At 57.0% G+C, this 21,665-nt stretch overlaps 1 protein-coding gene across 2 annotated transcripts in view; it reads left to right on the top strand.

Moving 5' to 3' along the window:
• Positions 1-21,665, top strand: part of UBE2O (ubiquitin conjugating enzyme E2 O) — a 52,662-nt gene that overhangs the window by 28,886 nt on the left and 2,111 nt on the right. The window contains exons 2-17 of one of the 2 annotated variants that reach the window (XM_055408521.2): positions 11,852-11,911; positions 12,018-12,128; positions 14,134-14,231; positions 14,707-14,770; positions 15,425-15,568; positions 15,849-15,958; positions 16,083-16,233; positions 16,437-16,897; positions 17,214-17,368; positions 17,588-17,700; positions 17,794-17,922; positions 18,409-18,498; positions 19,265-19,961; positions 20,158-20,294; positions 21,237-21,440; positions 21,546-21,603. In XM_055408521.2, the coding sequence (XP_055264496.2) occupies positions 11,852-11,911; positions 12,018-12,128; positions 14,134-14,231; positions 14,707-14,770; positions 15,425-15,568; positions 15,849-15,958; positions 16,083-16,233; positions 16,437-16,897; positions 17,214-17,368; positions 17,588-17,700; positions 17,794-17,922; positions 18,409-18,498; positions 19,265-19,961; positions 20,158-20,294; positions 21,237-21,440; positions 21,546-21,603 (2,782 nt within the window). The remainder of the gene's footprint in view (positions 1-11,851; positions 11,912-12,017; positions 12,129-14,133; positions 14,232-14,706; positions 14,771-15,424; positions 15,569-15,848; positions 15,959-16,082; positions 16,234-16,436; positions 16,898-17,213; positions 17,369-17,587; positions 17,701-17,793; positions 17,923-18,408; positions 18,499-19,264; positions 19,962-20,157; positions 20,295-21,236; positions 21,441-21,545; positions 21,604-21,665) is intronic. The other variant, XM_088829319.1, reaches the window with a different exon arrangement.

Below are 21,665 nucleotides of genomic sequence, written 5' to 3' on the forward strand. Positions count from 1 at the left end.
TAGTGACGGCAGGTGTCTGAGGCACACGCAGAGGTTGGTGTACGTTCCGGGAGGCTGTGCTTCCTCCACGCGGGGTCCTGACGCTTGAGGGTGGGCTCGGCCTGCCCCGCTGGACTCAGACACAGGCCCTTTTAGCTATTTCTCTTCCTCTCTTGCTGCCTTTAAAATGCCAGTCAGAAGAGCCAGGATTTGGGGCTATGTATCAAAATCTCTTTAGGAGCCTTTTCAGAATGCCTGTTTTCAGATTACCATCTGGGGGACCGACTGGGCAGGGAGCCTGGAATGGACCCCTCCTTCCACCCCAAGGCCCCTCTGTTGAGCCACAGTTACATGAGAACAAGGTGACGTGCCTCTGGGTCACCCAGAGACCTTGTTAACCGGTGGAGTCTAAGGTGGTCGGACTGGTGGGGGCCTCCGAGGCTGCATTTCCAGTGAGATCCAAGAAGATGCCTCAGGGGCCACAAGGAGGGCCACTCCCGCTAAATGAGGAAGGAGATAGCAGATCCAGGGCCCTGGAGCCCTGGCACCGGTGGTCTGGGCAGGCCACTCACCTCTTCGAGCCTCCAGCCTGCTCTGTGGAATGGGAAAGACCACAGCAGTACCTCCACGCAGGGCTTGTCCCCACACAGTGCGAGCTCCGTGAAGTTCTGCCCATAGGTTTCCCAGCCTGGGTTATCATTCTGCAAGCTGAGCTGACATCAGACACGTGGGGGTGAGGGAGGGGTCTAGAGAGCAGCTCTGAGCCCTCTCTGGGCCTGCTGTCTGCTACTCAGGGATGCCCAGCAGCCCAGCCATCAGGACAGGCCTGAAATCATGCTGTTGACTTCTCCTTTACCTCTTGAGAAGGGAGTTCTTCTCACTCTGAAGCTTCCCGTCTTGTACCCTCCTTCCGAATCCAGGAGTCCTGAGCTCTTTTATCCTTTTTGAGCCAGGCTGATCAGGCTGGGGCCAAGACACTGGGTGCAGTGCTGAGTTCTTGAAGGCGGGCGCTGCCCTCCCCCCGAACACTGCAGCATCTGCAGAGACCCAGCTCTCCTGCCCGGGCTTCAGCTGGTCCTCTGCCAGGCACAGCTCCCCGGTCCTTCCCCCAACTTAGCAGGCAGTTGGACTCGGTCCCCTTTCTCTGTCCCCTTGGGCACGCTGAGCCTTGGGCCATCTCCGCAAGCTGGCAGGCCACAGCTGCAGTTTCCAGGCAGTGATGCAGTCATGCTGCATTGCCTGGCCCTGATTGCAGGCTTCTGGTCTGTGGCGTGCCATCAGAGCAAGGGGGCCCTGGGGACAGGGCCACCACCCTGGGCGGTGAGAGTGTAGACGCCTGGCCAGCACAGCTAAAGGGTGTGTGTGTTGGGAGGGGGCGGTAACCCTTGCCTACATCTCTGATGGACGTTTCCTCTGCAGCCTGGCCCTTCCCACCTGCCCTTTGGCAACAGAAGTTTTTGTGTTATTTATTCGTATAAGTGTTTTCAGGTATTTTCATTTTGTCTTCCCCCAACTAAATATAAGTTCTGTAAAGCCAGGATACATACCTTCGTATTTGTACTCTTATCTCATTCTGAAATCTATAGAAAACACTAAAAAGCTATTGAATTGATTGACCTCAGTCTTCGAGTTCAGCAGAGCAGTTTCCGTAGCGTGTGATTGACAGTTTTCCGGCGAGGGGCCAGCGTTGGTCTGTTCTCCCACCGCCCAGCCATTTCCAGCTCTTCTCCCGCAGGCATGTGAGGCCCTCTGGCCATTTGTGTTTGCTAGTGAAACCTTTGATCCTCAGGTGGGCAGCTTGCTGATGGCTGGATTTTTAGGGACTTTCAGTCACATGATGGTCAACTGCTGTGAGAAAGTCATTACTCTGGCATTCACTAGGCTCACTGGCCCGTCAGGTCCCCAGATCCATTCAGAACTGAAAGCTGGTAGAGGAGCCCGGCTCCAGCCCATAGTTAGTACTGTTTCCTGCCACTCCCAGTGGGACTGTTCTGAAAGCCAGCATACTGACATTTTAAGCAAGGTCAGAAAGAGTTAAGAGTTTCCCCAACCCCACAATATCTACGTGTAAACGTTTGGATCCTAGGATTTTTGATCGTTTGCTTGGATCTGGCTCTGGACCAGCTTCTGACTAGAAGAGATGTCTCCCTCCACTTGATATAAGTGGCTGAAACCCCAGCTAGAAAGGACCCAGCCGGAGAGGACCCGCAGAGCAGCCGGGTAGGGTGGGGGCTCTCAGACACCTTGAAAGCGACCCACCATTGACTACACCTTTTACGTCGTGCCCCAGGACTCATGTATGTTATTTGTGCAACTGGAAAGATTTTCTCAAGACAGTACTCACCCTTTGTATGTGATGAGCCCAGTGTTGGCCATGACCCACTAAATTGATTTCATAACCCACTAACAGGTCCAAACCCTCAGTTGGAAACAGTGTTGCTCTGGAGTTCCCTGGCGGTCCAGTGGTTAGGACTCCCCACTTTCACTGCTGAGGGCCTGGTTCAGGAATGGGGATCACACGGGCAAAACTACATGGCTAAAGAAAAAAAAAAATCTCTGCTCTAGAGAGCATCCGTTCTAGGCTTCCCAAGGCTTTTTCAGAATTCTGCACCAAGGGGTAAACTCGCCAGTCTGCCAGCACAGATTGCATTTGTATTAGAAGGAGGGAGTTAATATCCCTGGGCCTGCCCTTCTTCTTTCCCCACCCATCTCTGCACCAGATCCTTCTACATCCTTAAAAGAGTGTGTACATTCCTTGTTTCACATTTTGTAATCTTACCAAGCCTTGAATCCGTAGGAACACTAAAAAGAGTGTCACTTACCTCAGTCCTAGGTTTTAGCATAGTTAGAATGGTTTGCCTCTAGTCTCACCCCCCCCAAACTGAGCTGCTCAGCCAGGGGCCAGCATGCCCCCGCCCCCGTCCCGCTCTGCAGCACACAAGGCGGCCTCCGCAGTGAGCCCGGGCTCTCACAGCCAAGTGGACCCAAGGGCAGCTGGACTGGGACCTACTGTGGCCTCTGCGACCTCGGCTGAGGTCGTGCAGGGAGCTGGCTAGGGGACCTGCAGTGCCCCAGCCCACCCCCACCCTGCGGCGATCACTGTGCTGGCTTGAGGGGCTCGAGGGGCAGGAGGGACCGTGTTTCTTGGGTTGTTCTTACCCCTTGGGAATAGCAGGCCTGTAGAAATTTCCAGCACTGGTCTGACCTCATCATGTATCTTTGAGGAATTGTTTCAAGTCCTGGCCTAGGTAAACAGCCTCATCGCCCGAGTGCATCTGCTGGACCTGCCACTGCCCCGCACCACCTTCGCCTACCCCAGGAAGGGCCTGACTCAGTCCACCAACCACAGCCCAAACCGGGGTCACAGCGGGCCCCCCCCAACACACACACCATCTTCCACTCCCTCGCCAGGGGCGCCGTCTGCGGCTGGCAGACAGCTGGTCCTTGAGCCCCGAGTTCGAAGCTACCACATCACTAACCCCCGGAGACGCCCGCGTGGTTCCCTTGCTGTGGGTCTGAAGGATACACGCCTCTCCTCCCCCGTGTTTTGGCCTCCAGAGTTTGACAGGACAGTGGTGGGTGGGCGGCTTCCAGCCTCAACACAGATGTTCAGGCTCCTTTCAGGGCCCTCCTGCCTGTTGTCCAACTTTCTACTGCTTCTCCTCTCACGCTAGGGGCCCCGTTAGTGCGTGCAGGTCTTAGGGACCAGGCACAAAGGCCCCTTTTATCCCTCAGGCACATGCTTGGCCCCCACGGAGCATGCCAGCCCGTAGAACTACCCAGTCCTACAGGATGTGGTGTTCAGATCCACTGGAAAGTAGCATCTTGTTTCAGCTTCCTTGTGTTTTCAACCAGTTGATCAGCCTTCAGTTCAGTTCAGTCGCCCAGTCGTGTCGGACTCTCCGTGACCCTGTGAATCACAGCACGCCAAGCCTCCCTGTCCATCACCAACTCCTGGAATTCACTCAAACTCATGTCCATCGAGTTGGTGATGCCATCCAGCCATCTCATTCTCTGTCATCCTCTTCTCCTCCCGCCCCCAATCTTTCCCAGCATCAGAGTCTTTTCCAGTGAGTCAACTCGTCGCATGAGGTGGCCAAAGTATTGGAGCTTCAGCTTTAGCATCAGTCCTTCTAATGAACACCTAGAATTGATCTCCTTTAGAATGGACTGATTGGATCTCCTTGCAGTCCAAGGGGCTCTCAAGAGTCTTCTCCAACACCACGGTTCAACAGCATCAATTCTTCAGCGCTCAGCTTTCTTCACAGTCCAACTCTCACATCCATACATGACCACTGGAAAAACCATAGCCTTGACTAGATGGACCTTTGTTGGCAAAGTAATGTCTCTGCTTTTTAATATACTATCTAGGTTGGTCATAACTTTTCTTCCAAGGAGTAAGCGTCTTTTAATTTCATGGCTGCAATCAGCATCTGCAGTGATTTTGGAGCCCAAAAAAATAAAGTCTGACACTGTTTCCACTCTTTCCCCATCTATTTCCCATGAAGTGATAGGACCAGATGCCATGATCTTAGTTTTCTGAATGTTGAACTTCAAGCCAACCTTTTCACTCTCCTCTTTCACTTTCATCAAGAGGCTTTTGAGTTCCTCTTCACTCTCTGCCATAAGGGTGGTGTCATCTGCATATCTGAGGTTATTGATATTTCTCCCGGCAATCTTGATTCCAGCTTGTGCTTCTTCCAGCCCAGCGTTCCTCATGATGTACTCTGCATATAAGTTAAATAAGCAGGGTGACAATATACAACCTTGACGTACTCCTTTTCCTATTTGGAACCAGTCTGTTGTTCCATGTCCAGTTCTAACTGTTGCTTCCTGACATGCACACAAGATTCTCAAGAGGCAGGTCAGGTGGTCAGATATTCCCATCTCTTTCAGAATTTTCCACAGTTTATTGTGATCCACACAGTCAAAGGCTTTGGCGTAGTCAGTGAAGCAGAAATAGATGCTTTTCTGGAACTCTCTTGCTTTCTCCATGATCCAGCAGATGTTGGCAATTTGATCTCTGGTGCCTCTGCCTTTTCTAAAACCTGCTTGAACATCTGGGAGTTCACGGTTTACATACTGCTGAAGCCTGGCTTGGAGAATTTTGAGCATGACATTACTAGCATGTGAGATGAATGCAATTGTGCAGTAGTTTAAGCATTCTTTGGCATTGCCTTTCTTTGGGATTGGAATGAAGACTGACCTTTTCCAGTCCTGTGGCCACCGCTGAGTTTTCCAAATTTGCTGGCATATTGAGTGCAACACTTTCACAGCATCATCTTTCAGGATTTGAAATAGCTCAGCTGGAATTCCATCACCTCCACTAGCTTTGTTCGTAGTGATGCTTTCTAAGGCCCACTTGACTTCACATTCCAGGATGTCTGGCTCTAGGTCAGTGATCACGTTATCGTGACTGTCTTGATCGTGAAGATCTTTTTTGTACAGTTCTTCTGTGTATTCCTGCCACCTCTTCACAATATCTTCTGCTTCTGTTAGGTCCATACCATTTCTGTCCTTTATCGAGCCCATCTTTGCATGAAATGTTCCCTTGGAATCTCTAATTTTCTTGAAGAGATCTCTTGTTTTTCCTACTCTGTTGTTTTCCTCTATTTCTTTGCATTGATCGCTGAGGAAAGCTTTCTTATCTCTCCTTGCTATTCTTTGGAACTCTGCATTCAGATGCTTATATCTTTCCTTTTCTCTTGCTTTTCGCTTCTCTTCTTTTCACAGCTATTTGTAAGGCCTCCTCAGACAGCCATTTTGCTTTTTTGCATTTCTTTCCCATGGGGATGGTCTTGGTCCCTGTCTCCTGTACAGTGTTATGAACCTCCGTCCAGAGTTCATCAGGCACTCTATCAGATCTAGTCCCTTAAATCTATTTCTCACTTCCACTGTATAATCATAAGGGATTTGATTGAGGTCATATCTGAATGGTCTAGTGGTTTTCCCTACTTTCTTCAGTTTAAGTCTGAATTTGGCAATAAGGAGTTCATGATCTGAGCCACAGTCAGCTCCTGGTCTTGTTTTTGCTAACTGTATACAGCGTCTCCATCTTTGGCTGCAAAGAATATAATCAATCTGATTTCGGTGTTGACCATCTGGTGATGTCCATGTGTAGAGTCTTCGCTTGTGTTGTTGGAAGAGGGTGTTTGCTATGACCAGTGCATTCTCTTGGCAAAACTCTATTAGCCTTTGCCCTGCTTCATTCCGTGCTCCAAGACCAAATTTGCCTGTTACTCCAGGTGTTTCTTGACTTCCTACTTTTGCATTCCAGTCCCCTATAATGAAAAGGACATCTTTTTTGGGTGTTAGTTCTAAAAGGTCTTGTAGGTCTTCATAGAACCGTTCAACTTCGGCTTCTTCAGTGTTACTAGTTGGGGCATAGGCTTGGATTACTGTAATATTGAATGGTTTGCCTTGGAAACGAACAGAAATCATTCTGTCATTTTTAAGATTGCATCCAAGTACTGCATTTCGGACTCTTTTGTTGACCATGATGGCTACTCCCATTTCTTCTAAGGGATTCCTGCCCACAGTAGTAGATATAATGGTCATCTGAGTTAAATTCACCCATTCCAGTCCATTTTAGTTCACTGATTCCTAGAATGTCGCGACCTGGGGACATTCAGTATCCTGTCATTTTGCCTTTTAATGACTGTTCATGGGGTTCTCAAGGCTAGTATACTGAAGTGGTTAGCCATTCCCTTCTCCAGTGGACCACATTCGGCTGTGGTCCATGTGATCAAATCGACTAGTTTTCTGTGATTGTGATTTCAGTGTGTCTGCCCTCTGAGGCCCCCTTGCAATACCTTAGTTTGTCTTTTTCTCTCCTTGCTGCTGCTGCTAAGTCGCTTCAGTCGTGTCTGACTCTGTGCGACCCCATAGACGGCAGCTGACCAGGCTCCGCAGTCCCTGGGATTCTCCAGGCAGAACACTGGAGTGGGTTGCCATTTCCTTCTCCAATGTGTGAAAGTGAAAAGTGAAACTTAAGTCGCTCAGTCATGTCCGACTAGTAGCGACCCCATGGACTGCAGCCCACCAGGCTCTTCTGTCCATGTGATTTTCTAGGCAAGAGTACTGGAGTGGCTTGCCATTGCCTTCTCCGTTTTCTCTCCTTAGAACATTTTTATTCAGTGATTTAGGTTCTTCCAGGTCAGCCAGGAGCACCAGTGTTGTGATTGAGGGTCTAGACCCTGAGCCGCGGCACCATCAGTACCCAGCATCAGAACTGCAGTGCAGGGGAGCCATGTGCGCCTTGGGCCGCCCGGGGGGCATGGGGCCGAGCTCCTGGGAGCCCAGAAAGGGGCGGGACAGACGTGTGCAGCCTCCCTGCCAGGTCGCCATCCCCCCGCAGGGTCCCCACTCCTTCCTGTGCCACCACACTGCTTTCTGACTTGAAGCACCCCATTAGTTCTGATCTCAGGAAGCAGCCAGAGGGCAATCCCTTAACCCACCACCAGGCTCCCCTGGGAGCAGCCTCAGGGCTCCTCAACCTCCGCACAGATGATGCTTTGGGCTGATCTTCTCTGCCATGGGCTGTCCTGTGGTTTGTTGGATGTTTAACAGCATCCCTGGCCTTCACCCACCAGGAGCCCCTTCCCCCAGCCTCGACAACCAGGTGTCCCCAGACATTACGCGTGTCCTCTGGGGCACAGCTGCACAGTTGAGAACCTCCGGGCTGCCTGGTCCCACTCCCTGCTCTGCGGCATCTTCTCTGCCCAATCGCCAGGTGATTCTCCCAGCATGCCCCGCCGCAGAGACCTGCAGGAGCTTCTGCCTCACTCAGGGCGGACTCGGGTCCTTCCCCGGTGCTTTCTCTGAGGCCCGAGACACCCGGCCTCGCCTCCTGCTCCTTGTTGCTGCCACAGCCTCTGCTGGTCTGAATTCTCCAGGCACACGCCACCGGGGCTTCGGGGCAGCTCTCTTGTCTGCTTGTCAAGCTCCCTCCCTTAATACACTCAGATCTCTGGTCACATGTCACCTTGGAATGGCCTTTCCTGATCCCCCACTTAAAATAACTCACTCGTGCTCACCTGCCACTTGCAGTCACTCCTGCACACATCGCCCGGTAGTGCCTTGATTTTCTGTATGGCACATGGCACCATACACACACTGATCTCTGTGTGTGTGCGCGCGCACGTGCGAGTGTGTGCACACACACGAGTAACTGTCTGCTCCTGTGCTTCACTGAACGGAAGCTGAGTCAGAGCAGGACCTGTCTCAGCAGGACCTGTTCTCCCTGAAGCCTGGCTCCCCCAACCCCAAAGGTGCAGGAATTCCACGCCCCCCGGGGGTAGCAGGCATGTCGCTTGCTACTCGTTTCCAGAGGAGGCAGTGGAGGCAAAGGCCGTGTGTTCTTGGATTCCACCAGGCACGTTCTTCAGACATGTCCCAAAAGTGTCTAAGCACAGGGAATTATTATGCCCAGTATCTTATAATAACCTATAATAAATATAACGTACCAAGAAAAAACTCTCAAAAACAAATCTCTGTGCTGTACACTTGAAACTAACACAGGATTGTAAGCCAGCTGTCGTTGCCATTGTTCGGTCCCTTGTATCCGACCCTTTGCAGCCCCGTGGACTGCAGCGCGCCAGGCCTCCCTGTCCCTCACCATCTCCTGGAGTTTGCCCAGGTTCCTGTCCGCTGACTCGGTGATGCCGTCCAACCGTCCCACCCTCTGTCGCCGTCCTCTCCTTCCGCCCCTCAGTCTTTCCAGACTAATGCATGTTCATTTTAGAGACCGCCTGTAGCCCCTCTTCACTCAGACCCTGTGTCGTTTTGGTGTGTTGTGTTTTTTTTTCCTGTTGAGAAACTTCTGACAGCTACAGCTCTCCTCCAGAAATGTTAAACCATAGTTGACCACCTCAGCGCGCGCGTTCAGAATTCTAGAGCTGATCATGATAAAAACTACATCAGAGTGCACCCAGCGAAGAATGAGACTCTGTCTGGCTTAGTTTCCCTGTGAACCCGGCAGTTTCCTGGAGTGGGCACAGCGCCCCCTGGTGTCGGCCCCGTGTCCGGCACCTGTGGTCTGGGTACTGGATCTCTGGAGGGCGGGAGGAGCAGAGGGCGCTCTGCTGAGAGAGACCGGGAGGCTTCTCCCACCTGCGCCCTTGGCCTTGGCAGGTGCTCGAGGGGCCCTCGTGACGTCCGCCAGCTGAAGCCACGACAGCTGCCTGCCATGTGTTCCAGACATGAACAGAGCAGTTACTGCCTTTACAACCAGGACAAGGATCGCTGTCTTTCAGAGTGCGTGGAGCTGCCAGAAATGCCGCTCTTGTCTCTGCAGCTCTGGGAAGGGAGGAGCTTTTCATGTGGTTAAGAGAATGGACTCGAGCTGGACTGCCCGAGTTCAAGTCCAGGCTGCACCACTCAGGAGCCGTGTGACTTCATCTGCTCTTTGTCCCAGCCTCCTTCTCTGTAAGGCCAGGATGGTATACTGATTCCACGGAGTTGTGGAGGATTTCTCAGGTTAAATCACGTGAACTGCTTGAAGACCGTGTGTGCATGGAGCGTGACACACACCAGGTGTGCTGTCGCTGTGAGGTGAGGCCTCCAGAGCGGGGCTTCCTTCCGGAGCCTGTGAGATGCCCGGAGCGCATGCCCCGGGGCAGGGAGAGGCGAGGGGGGCGCGGTCCATGGGCGGCACCCGTTGGACGTGCAGAGAGCCGTGCCTGGTGTGGGGGCCCGCGGCGCCCAGGAGGCAACACTGTGGAGCAGAGGAGGAGAGCCTGGCGAGTCATCCTGCCCTCTCGGGCGTCTTGTGCTCTTCTGGGATTCCCAGGGGAGGGCACACGGACAGAATCGTGGCCCTGGCACCCCGCTCTCCTCCCTGGCATCCCTGCCACTCCCACTCGGCGCACACTGTGTCACTGTCATTGTTGTGCAGGATTAGAAGAGTCTGGAGACCCGGCTTCACCATGGAAGTGAGTCAGGCTCTGGCAGGAGGCCGAGTGCAGGTCGGGAGAGCCCCAGCGGGGGACACGTTGGCTCCCCAGTCCCCCTCCCCACCCCCCGGGAACTCTGTGACCTGCCTGCCCCACGTCCTGGCAGCACTTCTGCAGGGGAGGAAGGAGAAAGCCCGCCCCTGGCCTGGCCATGATGCCAGCTTTCACGAGCTGTGGCATTCTTGCTCGGGCCTCCGAGCAGCAGCCTCAGCGTCCCCGCCGCCCTCACAGGCAGCAGGGCTGGGCCGTGTCCCCGACAGGCCCTGCCGGGAGTGCACTGACTCAGGGTCCACCCCGGGCCGCTCCCATACTCTCCCCAGGACACTCGGGGACCAACCCTGACGTGACGTGGGGCTGCTGTGCCTCACAGCCACATGCAGGGTCGCCTCCCACCCCTTGCAGCACAGCCCCTCTGCCAGAGGGCTTCCCCTCGCTGCAACTCCTGGTTTCCGTGGCAACTTGGAAAGCCCTGTAGTTGTGGCTTTCTCAAGTCTAAAACGGGAGCAGAGGTTTGAGATAGAGCAGGTCAGCACACTGAAAATACCACGTCCTACCTGGGGATTTGGACCCAGAGGTTAGAGGACGGGAGGTTGTTTGAGTTAGCAAACGGCACCGTCATTCCAGTACCTTCTTGGCAGAGTTCCATGTGGCCCCTCGAAGCCTCCTGGGGTCTCAGAGCCTGAACTTGGGGTCATCAGCCTGCAGCTGGGGGCAGTGAAGGTGGGTGGAGGCATCATAGTGAGCACTGGCTGAGCGCTTACTGTGAGCCAGGCGCCCGGTGGCCATCTGTGCTTTCACCACCGTGTGAATCTTCTGAGCCCCCGGGGGCTGCGGTGCTGTCTCGTCTCGGGTAAAGGTCCTCTGTGCCTAACCCGGGGCTCCCTCCCTGTGGGAGCATCTCGGTCGCCTGTTGGGGGCGGGCCCGTTGCTTCCACTTTACTTGTTTCCTAAGTTACATCGCATGGATGCCGGGGTTTTGGTGACCTTGAGTCTATCTCCCTTTTTAGTACCTCAGGTCGCCTCACAGAGGTCGCCTTTCCAGGCCCGAGGTTCTGCGGTGGCTAGAGTGACCCTGAGGGTCTTCAGCTGGGTGTCTGTAGGAGCAGCTCCTCCCCCTTCCTTGTTTGGAGTTTTGGAGGTTCTGAGCTAGGGAGGTGGGCAGTCCCAGAGCCCCTCTGTTTCTAGGATGCAGTGAAGAAGCCCAGAGGAGCCGCCGCGGGCTTGGGGGGCCAGTGCAGAAGGTGGGCTGGCTCAGTGGAGAAGTGTCGGGCTGTTGTGGGGATCCTATACCCAGCGGCGGGTTGGGGGACAGTCATGGAGGGAAGGGGTCGCGCTTGCTGTGCAGCCGGCCGGGCTCCAGAAGCTGGCGTCCTGAGTTACTCAGCAGCCTGCAGTGCTCCGCGGGGCCGTCGATAAGGAGCAGGCTGCGGCTGGCTGTGCAGGATAGCCCAGATTAGAAGGTGGTGTGGCTAATAACTGCCTCGGGGTGCCCCCCAGCCCTGTGTCATGCTCCTCCTCCAGCCCACCCTCCCTAGCACTCAGCGGCAGGGGCACAGGGCAGGCAGAGGCGGGCAAGACTCCCACTCATAGCAGAATGTTTTGCTCTCGTTTAAGTGAGGCTTTCCGTGGTCTATCGCATAGCCACCCTTTCCAGTGTGTTCAGTTCCCTCCGGTGAGCCTGACTTTCACCTTGGACCAGGGAGGCTGCACCTGGTCTGTCCCTGATCAGAGTGTGGTCCTGTGCCCTTGCCCTGATCCAGGCGCTGGGGAGGGGCGTGTGGGATTTGGGAAAGCCCAGGGGGACTTGGGGTTTTTGTGCTTGGCTGCACATAGTGAGGCGTCGCTGCACTACGGAGCTGGGAGGAGACCGTCCCCGTGTGACTGGAGGCCGAGCGCTCACTCTCTGCTCTCTGTTCCAGCTGAAGCTCGAGGACCGCTCCGTGGTGCCCCGCGATGTGGTCCGGCACATGCGCTCCACTGTGAGTCCCGCATCCCACCTGGCGGGCGTGGCCTGGGGCAGGTCGGGGCGGGTCTGGGGGGCCCCCAGGGCACCTTCCCTGGGCCTGGATGCCTTCTCGCCCGCAGGACAGCCAGTGCGGCACCGTGATCGACGTGAACATCGACTGCGCTGTCAAGCTCATCGGCACCAACTGCATCGTCTACCCCGTCAACAGCAAGGACCTGCAGCACATCTGGGTGAGCCCCCACGGGCCTCTGCCTCTCTCCACAGCATCTTCCAGGCCGAGCGGCCAAGCCCCCCGCTCAGCCTCTCCTTGCAGCCTGATGGCGCTTCTCGCGAGTCAGCCATCCTGACTTGAGGTCAGGCGGTGCTTTATGTCTCCAGCAGACACAGCTGGTTTCCTTTGTCTTCTAAGACTTTTTGTCGTTGTTTTTGAAACAAATTTTTTTCCAGTAGTTTATTTATGCTTTTATGATTCCAAACTTGCTGAAAGGTGTAGGTACCAGTGTCTTCTGCAGCGTCGGGCTCCACACCTGGTGACGTGTCACCGCGTCAGCATCTGCGCCTGCCTGTTCTCCCTCTTGCCCCCCACCCCGGCTCTTTTCTCCTCTTTTCTGAAACTTTGTTTTTAACCTTTTTTTGGGGGGGGCCACACCATGCAGCATGTAGGATCTTAGTTCTCTGACCAGGAATTGATCCCGTGCTCCCCTGCATTGGCTGCGTGTTAACAACTGGACGGCCAGGGAAGTCCCTGCTTTTCTGAAACATCTGAAAGCAAGCTACTGATTCGATGCCGTCTGCCCCTAAGCACTAAGTGTGTATTTTCCCAGGACAGAGACACTCTGCTGTTTAACCACCATTCAAACCCCCAGATCAGGATCTTGACCCGTTACTGTCCATCCGCAGACCCCACTCAGTTGTCCCAATAATCTCTGTTTTCCCCTTCTGACCCGGACTCCATCAGGAGCACACACTCAGTCATCAGCTCTTTGATCTCCCCCAGGCTGGAGCGGTTCCCAGTCCTGCTTTGTCTCCCTGTCCTGGGTGACCCTGAGCACGGGGCCATTCGACAGTGCCCGTGACAGTCTCGGGCCCTGTGCTTTTGGCAGAACTGCCGCAGAAGTTCTGCTCAGCTCTTCCCTGGCCCAGAACGTGCCTCGACCGCAGTGTGGGGACGTTCTCTTTGCTCCCCAGTCGTGTTGAGCTCTGCTGAGCCACCTCCCAACAAAGTCAGAATTCACCCCTTTGCCAGCAATCGTATTGCTTTTGTGGGGAGATATTCCGGGATTGGGTCAATAAACTGGTGCTTCTCAACCCCCATCCACCAGCCTTAGCCTCCATTAGCAATTCCCACCTGACCCAGCCGGCAGTCTTATGGCTGCTAAATGGTGATTTCATGACACCATCACTGCCTGCTTTGTTATGAGTTTGGCATTCTACCATATGGAAGAGCTATACTTTCTGTCCCATTTATTTCTTCATTTTTTACATCAGATGTAGAGACTCCTGTTTTATTCTTTGGTTGTAATCCGTTACTTGTTTTGTTGCTTCAGTGATCCCACCCAGATTTGGTCGGTAGGAACCCCTTCAAGCTGGCATCTGTGCTCTTCGACATGTCTCCATTTTTTTTAAACACTTTCTTACTTTTCATATCGTATTATTTCTGATCCAGCCTAGAATCGGCCGTTTCTTCAGAGAGCCCTAGTTTCTTTCAGAAGCCACGGTCTGGGTGCAAGCTGGTGTGCTCATTGCTCCTGGGCCCCATTCAGGGCAGCACTAGGGGATCCACGTATGTGTCTGTAGGTGGATAGGCACACACGTCCGAATATTCCTGTGCCCGTCCTGTGTGCGTACTGAGATGTGTGAGTTCGTCGTGAGCCCTGTGACCCCAGTCCAGCTCCTCTCTCTTCGCCTGCCTGTGTTAGTGACCGCTGTCCCCAGCAGGGAGAGACTTGGCTCTTGATATTCTCCATATAGTTATCTGTTTATTTAAATCACTTTACTGTGTAACCACCCGCCCCAGCCCACTCCCACTCACATCTCCTGTGTCCTTGGAAGGCCGTCCAGCCTCTGCCTCTGCGGGAGCGAGCAGCTGGGGACTCTTGGGGGAAGCTTGCTGCACAGTTACTAGGTCTGAGCCACACGGAGCCTTCCTGCCCTGTCTGTGGGGCCAAGAGGAACGGGGGTCCCGGACACCAGTGTCCTCCGTCGTCTCTCACCGCCTGTCTCCCTGGTCTGCAGCCCTTCATGTATGGGGACTACATCGCCTATGACTGCTGGCTGGGCAAGGTCTACGACCTGAAGAACCAGATCATCCTGAAACTGTCCAACGGCGCCAGGTGCGGGTCTCCCCACCATGCAGGAGCCCTCGCAGGGCAGGGGCCGCCAGGGAAGGGGCCGGGGTGCATCCTAGGTCCTGCGAGGGCCATGCCAGGGGCTGCGGGCCTCGCGTCTCAGTGTCCGACCCCAGGCTGGTCTCCTTGTCAGCCTGGCCGGATTATCCGGCTCAGTTCCTGGTCTTCCCTCTACCCTGGCTTGGGGAGACCCTCATTGTCATGTAGGACGCCCAAGAGAGGCTGATGCTCTCCTTTTGGCACTTTAAGGGGGTGAACACTGAGATCGGCTGGCTGAGTCCTGTTTGTTTTAGAGAGTTCCTTGTTCCAGTGCAGGGACGGATGTGTGGGCAGAGGGTGAATTACCCGTTTTAGGCCCGCGGAGGCACTGACAGACTCCTCCCAGGGCCCTGGCTGCCCCGCCCCGCCCCCTGAGGCTCAGGCGCTGGGTCCGGCCCACCAAACCCCGCCCCTGTTGTAGGTGCTCCATGAACACAGAGGATGGCGCCAAGCTCTACGACGTCTGCCCGCACGTCAGCGACTCTGTACGTTGGCCCCACCCCAGGAGCCGGGGGCAGGGGATGGCGGGGCGTGGGGGCTCCTCTCCTTCCTCAGCCCTGGGCTCTCCAGGAGCGGGCTCAGGGGCTTCTCGGTAGAGAGCCGGGGGCTGGCCCGGGGCGACCAGTGGTCTCGGCCAGTGCTTTCCTGGAAGGAGAGGGGTGTATATCAGAAGGTGTAAAAGCTTGGGTGTTTGCAGGAAGCAGTAGAACTTTCTTTGCATTTTGTTAACTTTTTATCTCATCCTTTTAAAATCTCCCTTTTTCTTGGAGTGTACGCAATATTTTACTGCAATATGACATTTTAGGGCTGTGGTATATGACAGTTTGTAATACTAGGAGAGTGTGTGTGATCAAGCAGGTTTGGGGACCCCCACCCTTAGAGCTTTATCCCCCCAGACCAGCAGCATTGTTGTGGCACGGGAGCTTGTTATAAGCAGAATGGGTCAGCCATGTATTTTAGTGAGTAAAACCCCTGGTGGTTTGTGTGCATCTGAGGTCCAAGAGGTGCTGCTCAGCAGTCTTAGAGGGTGTGGAGCATGGAGGCCTGGGGTGGACGGCAGGTGCCCAGGTTTGGACACTGCCCCTGCGCCCGAAGAGACGGCACTCACAGGGACCCTCCTCTGGCCCCCAATCCTTCAGGGCCTCTTCTTCGATGATTCCTATGGCTTCTACCCGGGCCAGGTGCTCATTGGCCCTGCCAAGATCTTCTCCAGCGTCCAGTGGCTGTCGGGCGTCAAGCCGGTGCTTAGCACCAAGAGCAAGTTCCGCGTGGTGGTCGAAGAGGTAGGGAGAGGGCGTGGCGAGGAGCGAGGCCCACACGCTCCCACCCAGCTTCCCTTACCTGGAAGGGGGCTGCTCTGAGGACAGAGGCAGCCCAGGCTGAGCCAAGTAGGGGGTGGCCAGTGGCAGGTCCACTGGGCCCTCCTGGAGGGGAGGAGGCCTCCGTGACCTCTGGGAGGGTCTGAACTACTATGAAGACCTGCTTCCCGCTGGGGAGGACAGCTGCAGAAAGCGAGGGGCATTGGAGTCCGCTGACTGGGGCCCTGTCCCACCCGCTTCCCAGGTGCAGGTTGTAGAGCTGAAGGTCACCTGGATTACCAAGAGCTTCTGTCCAGGGGGCACGGACAGCGTCAGCCCCCCGCCCTCTGTTATCATCCAGGAAAACCTAGGCAGGTGAGCGGCCCCAGCACCCCCAGAGGTTGTCCCCAAGCAAGTCTCTGGGCCACAGGCACAGATGCCAGCGGGGGTTGCCGAGGGCCCCCTCGCCCAGCGCCCACCTCTGCCCTGTCCCACCCAGGGTGAAGCGTCTCGGATGCTTTGACCATGCTCAGCGGCAGCTCGGGGAGCGCTGTCTGTATGTCTTCCCAGCCAAGGTAGAGCCGGCCAAGATTGCCTGTGAATGTCCAGAAAAACACTGCGCCCAGGGGGAGGGCTCTATGGCCAAGAAGGTATGTCCTCGGGGTTGGGGCTTGGCGGGCGTTTGAGGAACTGGCCTTGAGCCATTTCCACAGCAGGAAGGTCTGTGCTTTAGGCCTTGGGGGGCAGCCCTGATGACCCTTGCAGGCCAGTTAGGTGTATACAGCCGTCACCCCTAGACCGAGCTGCCTGGGGTCAGTTCTCCATGGTGCTTGCCCTCCCACTCTGCCGGCAGGTGAAGCGCCTCCTGAAGAAACAGCTTGTGCGGATCACGTCTTGCTCCCCAGATGTCCAGTGCCCCATGGAGGACGCAGGCAAGAAAGGGGCAGCCAAAGCCAAGAGTGAAACGGGCTCCGCCAGCCCCGAGGAGACGCCTGATGGGTCTTCCAGCCCGGTGGAGATGCAGGACGAGGGCTCAGAGGAGGCGCATGAGGCGGGCGAGCAGCTGCCCCCCTTCCTGCTGAAGGAAGGTGGGGATGACAGGCTGCACTCGGCCGAGCAGGACGCTGACGACGAGGCCGCCGACGACACGGACGACACCAGCTCAGTGACCTCCTCCGCCAGCTCCACCACTTCCTCCCAGAGCGGCAGCGGCACGAGTCGCAAGAAGAGCATCCCCTTGTCAATCAAGAACTTAAAGCGGAAACACAAGAGGAAGAAGAATAAAATCACGCGTGACTTCAAGCCGGGGGACAGGTAGACTCAGGGGCACCCTCTTTCCCAGCTGGGTGTCCAGCCCAAGACAGTTCACTGGCACCCGCACACAGGCGGGCTCACAGGTGCACACGTGGTCTGAAGGCCCGTGCAGGCTCAGGGGTGCCTGGGGTCGGCCAGGTGGGATGGAAGGATCTGAGAAGAGGCGAGGGCGAGACCAGGGTTGAGGGATTCTCCGGGAGGAGATGCTGGGTGGAGACTGTTTCCTCCGTCCTGCCTGAAGCTGAGTTCCAAGTTACCAAGCCCACAGGTGGGAGCGGGGAGTGTCCCTGGCCTCTGCTCACGGGCCCGCCTGCAGGGTGGCTGTGGAGGTGGTGACCACGATGACCTCGGCGGACGTGATGTGGCAGGACGGCTCCGTGGAGTGCAACATTCGCTCCAACGACCTCTTCCCGGTGCACCATCTGGACAACAATGAGTTCTGCCCCGGAGACTTCGTGGTGGACAAGCGAGGTAGTGCCCGGGGGCTTGGGAGGGTGCGCCACGAGGTCTGGCGCCAGGCCGCCCCTGGGAGGTGGCTCCCGCTTTGGAGGACTGGGGAGCTGTTTTAGCCTCTGACCGAGCCAGGGAAGCAGTGGGTCCTGCTTGACGTGCAGCCGGTGGCGGGGGTGAGGGGGTTGGTGGCCCCACCGGGGTGCCTTAGCTCACCCCTCCCCCGCGCTGGGTCCACAGTCCAGAGCTGTCCGGACCCCGCTGTCTACGGCGTGGTGCAGTCTGGGGACCACGTGGGCCGCACGTGCATGGTGAAGTGGTTCAAGCTGCGGCCGAGCGGGGATGACGTGGAGGTGAGCAGGGGCCGCCCCCGTGTCTCCTTCAGGGTGGGCTCTGGTGAGCTGGGCGTAGAGCCCCTGGGCTCACGACCGCCCATCCCGCCCCAGCTGATCGGAGAGGAGGAAGACGTGAGCGTCTACGACATCGCCGATCACCCTGATTTCCGGTTCCGCACGACTGACATCGTCATCCGAATCGGGAACACTGAGGACGGAGCCCCGCACAAGGAGGACGAGGTAGGGCGTCTTACGCGGCCGCTGCAGTACCTGTCGGTGCAGCCAGGGGGCCTGCGCGCCCGCCCCGCCCCCTGTAGGGCCCGCCTGCGGTCGGCACAGCTGCTCCCCTGGCTCCACCGGTTGTTTCTTACGGACGCCCAGCCCTGTCCTCAGCGCTGTGAGTGTGGTGGCAGGTGCTGTAGAAGCGCAGGAGAGGCCTGGGGAGGTGACTCTGAGCTGGGCCACAGGGAACAAGGGGACATGCGGTGAGGTCAGGCAGGTTCTGGGCAGGGGAGAAAGGGGTACCAGAGTCCCAAGGCTGGAGCCTCATCCGGGGAGCGTCCAGAGAGACCAGACTCAGGACAGCGAGCACTGGGGGTGTTTCAGCCAGAGGGTCGTGCTCTCAGTACTCACGGTGGTCTCTGGCCAGCGCCCACATTCTCACGGTCCTGCCTCTGCCCTCACCCCTGGAGAGCTACCCCTGACCCCGTCCCTTTTGCCCCGCAGCCGTCAGTGGGCCAGGTAGCCCGCGTGGACGTCAGCAGCAAAGTGGAGGTGGTGTGGGCTGACAACTCAAAGACCATCATCCTGCCCCAGGTGAGACCCCCAGGAGCCCATGGCTCAGCTCCAGACTCTTGACAGCCAGGCCGAGGGCTCAAGATCTTCCTGGCAAAGGAATCTTCTTTTGGGAGCAAGGTCTTGGGGAAAGGAAGGGCAGTGTTACACCCAGAGCCCCAGGTGAGAGTGGGGAGAGTGGAGAGGCTGCCCGCAGCGGGCCCGACCGTCCCGCCCCACTCGGCGGGCTCCTGGTTGCCAGGCATGTCTGGGTTCTCACAGATCTACCTGGATCCCTGTCTCACGGCGCTGAGAATGCACAGGCTGCGCCCTGTACGAAACAGCTGTCCCCCAACACGTCGAGGAAACTGTCACAGGTCGGAGGGGGGAATGGACGGGGCTTTCGCGGCTCCAGTTCTGCCCCCTTGTTTGACGCTCACACCCCAGCCCCCCTCTCGCGGCGCCAGTGCAGGATCACGAGGGGGTGGCTCCCCCTCCGTCCAGGAGGCCACTCCAGAAACGGGAACAGAGTCACAGAGCCTGCCACGGTCCAGCGGACCAAGTGCACTCGGTGACGAGGAGGCTGGAACTGGCGTTTGCTGGGCCCATGGGCTGGGCTGGGGTGGCAGGGGTGCCTCCCAGAGGCCTAGGGACCGCCTAGCGCAGAGGCCCAACTGCGAGGCCAGAGCAGGAAAGGGAGGAAGGGTGGCAGGGCCGTTGAGGCCTCAGGGTGCCCGTCGGCGTCAGCCCTGAGGCTTGGGGTCTTCAGCAGAGGGCCTCTGACCAGCCCGAGCCCCATCTCCCTCAGCACCTGTACAACATCGAGTCTGAGATCGAGGAGTCGGACTATGACTCGGTGGAAGGCAGTACCAGCGGGGCGTCCTCGGACGAGTGGGAAGACGACAGTGACAGCTGGGAGACGGACAACGGGCTGGTGGAGGATGAGCACCCCAAGATAGAGGAGCCCCCCATCCCCACCACCGAGCAGCCGGCAGCCCCCGAGGAGGACAAGGGCGTGGTGATCAGCGAGGAGGCTGCCACGGCTGCCATCCAAGGGGCTGTGGCCATGGCCGCCCCCGTGGCCGGGCTGATGGAGAAGGCGGGCAAGGACGGGCCCCCGAAGAGCTTCCGGGAGCTGAAGGAGGCCATCAAGATCCTGGAGAGCCTCAAAAACATGACAGTGGAGCAGTTGCTGACGGGCTCGCCCACCTCGCCCACGGCGGAGCCTGAGAAACCCACGCGGGAGAAGAAGTTCTTGGATGACATCAAGAAGCTGCAGGAGAACCTCAAGAAGACCCTGGACAACGTGGCCATCGCTGAGGAGGAGAAGATGGAGGCGGTGCCAGAGACGGAACGCAAGGAGGACAAGCCCGAGGGGCAGTCGCCGGTGAAGGCCGAGTGGCCCAGCGAGACCCCGGTGCTCTGCCAGCAGTGCGGCGGCAAGCCCGGCGTCACCTTCACCAGTGCCAAGGGCGAGGTCTTCTCGGTGCTGGAGTTCGCACCCTGTGAGTTCGCGTGGCCTCACTCCAGGCCCAGGGCCGGGGCGCCGTGTCCCTGGAGTGGGCCCCGGTCCCCGTGCCAGGAGATGGTGGGGGGGTGCTTTGTCCACCTGTCTGGGGAGCACGTTCGGCAGCCACTGCCCCTCTGGATGGTGTTCCTAGGCCTCGCCTGAGGAACTGACCACCCTCTTTCCCCCTCTAGCAAATCACTCTTTTAAGAAAATTGAGTTCCAGCCTCCAGAAGCCAAGAAGTTCTTCAGCACAGTGCGGAAGGAGATGGCGCTTCTGGCCACCTCGCTGCCAGACGGCATCATGGTCAAGACGTTCGAGGACAGAATGGCAAGTAGACGGTTGTGGGCAGGCACGGGCATCCGGGTGGGCGCGCAGGAGGCTGCAGCCAGGGCCCTGGGCCTGTAGGCCTGGGGGCACCTGCGTGCAACGCCTCACAGGGCAGGAGAGGCTCCAACAAGACCCACAGCTGTGTCTAGACCAGACGAGCTTCCTTTTAAAGCTTGGTTTAAAATTATGTAATGCATTACTTGATTTTTCTCTTTTTTTTGAAATATTAGAATGTTATAGGAAAAGCTGTATTACTGTTTGACTGGTCCTTGCCCCGCCTGCAGGGGCAGTGACTTTAGGAGCCTCACCTCCGGCCCAGCCCTGGAGAAAGGGGCCACGGGAAAGGGACCACAGAGAGGGATGCTGTGGGAACCGGCCTGTCGGCACTCCCGCCAGTCCGCTCAGCCCTGGCAGTCTCTCAGCTGGCAGCTCACCCGGCATGTTGCCCTGGCGATGGTTCCCCCGCCCCAGCCCTCAGCTTGGGTCTCTGATGTGTGTGCAGAGCCTCCTTAATGACTGACAGAGCATTTTCTCCCAGTGCAGATCTCACCTGTCTAGTTCCCTCAAAGCCAGTGCAGCCTTGCCATCCTGGAATGATCTTTCTTCTTCTTATTGGTTGTCACTGTTGCCTTCGGGGGAGGAGGGCAGGGGGTAGGTCAGTGCTGTTTTGAGGAATGCAACTTACAAGTAGTAGTTTATTTAAAAAAAAAAAAAACCTGGTAAGATAAAAACCAATTTGGAAAATTCCTTTCATGCCAGAAGTTAAGAGGTGCCAAGTGGGTCTGTACAGAGGTGTCTGCACCCAGCTTCTCTGTCGCTGTCCGCGGGTGTCCGGATCCCGGGGCTGCTTCCGCTGCAGCCGCCCGGTGCCCCAGAAGAGCCTGGAAGCGGGTGTCCGCTGCCCGTGTCAGCCTCCCCGCTCTCTCCCCCACCCCGCTCTAGGACCTCTTCTCGGCCCTGATCAAGGGCCCCACTCGCACCCCCTACGAGGACGGCCTCTACCTGTTTGACATCCAGCTCCCCAACATCTACCCGGCCGTGCCCCCCCACTTCTGCTACCTCTCCCAGTGCAGTGGCCGCCTGAACCCCAACCTGTATGACAACGGGAAGGTGTGCGTCAGCCTCCTGGGCACCTGGATTGGGAAGGTAGGTCAGCGCTGGCACGCGGTGAGGGCGGGGGCGGCTGGGCCAGGCAGGGGTCTGGAACACAGCTGATCGGTTTGCACATGTGTGTGCGCGTGTGTGTTACAGGGGACAGAGAGGTGGACGAGCAAATCCAGCCTTCTCCAGGTGCTCATCTCCATCCAAGGTACGGGGGGCGGGGCTGGGGGCACGGTCCCTCTGGCCGTGGCGCCCCCTTACCTCCTGTCT

Source organism: Moschus berezovskii, chromosome 20 (assembly GCF_049115385.1).
Source record: "Moschus berezovskii isolate FMDL1 chromosome 20, NW_MosBer_1.0, whole genome shotgun sequence".
In the NCBI taxonomy this organism is placed as follows: domain Eukaryota; kingdom Metazoa; phylum Chordata; class Mammalia; order Artiodactyla; family Moschidae; genus Moschus; species Moschus berezovskii.